The 1,192-nt window shown below is 47.0% G+C and overlaps 1 protein-coding gene across 1 annotated transcript; it reads right to left on the bottom strand.

Annotated features, from left to right (window-relative positions):
* Positions 1–741, bottom strand: TM35_000081020 (pteridine transporter; the record flags this gene model as incomplete). Its single annotated transcript, XM_029023967.1, has 1 exon — positions 1–741. A coding segment is annotated over one exon (741 nt), but the record flags the coding sequence as incomplete, so codon positions are not given.
* Between the last annotated feature and the right edge of the window lie 451 nt (positions 742–1,192).

Genomic DNA, 1,192 nt, shown 5'->3' with positions numbered 1-1,192 from the left:
GAGCTGAAAACCGGCTGCGATGAACGCGGCAACTTGCGGGTATCCGGCATCACCCAAAGGACCCACGATCACCGTGGCCACAAGTGAGCCGGCCATGATAAAGCACCAAATCCAACTAACGAGTGCTGGACCAGGGCCAGGGACACGGCGTAACATTCGGCTGTAGTGCCCTTCCAGTAAAATGTCCACCACAGCCTTAGTGAAGCAGTTAAAAAATAGCAGAGCTGCAACAATCTGACCACTCGAGGCGACTGCAGGCATAAGTCCGTAGGTAAGAGAAAGTGGGGCGCCAATAATACAAGCAGCAAACATGTACCATCGTTTGGAATAACCAAAAAATGCAAACATATCACTTGCAATAGCTGCAAGGGGCTTAATAGACCAACCCAAGGCAACCACAGTTTCAAGACGCTGATAAGTTGTGCCATCCAACCCGTAGCGGCGTGTTAACATTGCAAAGAGAGATAAACGAATTAAATAATGAGATACACCCTTGCACATGAAGTACGACATAGCAATGGAGATGACTGGTCGAGGACCATATCCCTCCACTGCCTCCCCAAACAAGGGAATGTATCGCAGAAAACCCTTGTTTGAGAAGAACTCTTTCGCCTCAGGATGAACAAAACGTGGCTCAACAGTCATTTCATTGCTCAGTGGTGGTGCGGTGTCATCACTGTTCGATGAGAAAGCGTCGTGCCTCGCACCACCACCGTCTGAGTTGGCTCCTGGCCTTGACATTTTCCTTTTCCTTTTTTCTTTTCTTAACTTTTTACTTATTCTCTCCGAACCACACACAAGAGCAATTCAAAGTAGAGCAAACAGAAAGAGGTATGTACACACTAAGAACATTGTGTCACTCAGTGGTGAACAAATGCAAACACAAGAAAGAAGAAAAGAGATGCACAAGAATCCCACTATCTATATTTTTTTCTCACTCACACACTCACACATATATACGCCTCATCTTTATATTGCTCCAACGCGTTCGATACGTCATTCCACTCATCATGATTATCCTTTTGTTTGCTTTTCCACGGCTCTTGTTTGCCTACACAGATGCCATGTACTCAAGCAACTCTACTGCGATATCCAAGTGTCCCAGGTTCTCCATTAGACGGCAACACCTGGCCTGGCTCTCGGGCGTCATGTCGCCCCGTCTTCTCCACAAACTCTCCAACAGCGTCACCAA

Source organism: Trypanosoma theileri (genome assembly GCF_002087225.1).
Source record: "Trypanosoma theileri isolate Edinburgh chromosome Unknown TM35_Tth_8_V1, whole genome shotgun sequence".
Classification (NCBI taxonomy): Eukaryota; Euglenozoa; class Kinetoplastea; order Trypanosomatida; family Trypanosomatidae; genus Trypanosoma; species Trypanosoma theileri.
The sequence above is the reverse complement of the archived record's forward strand: the minus strand, read 5'-3'. Positions and strand labels throughout refer to the sequence as shown.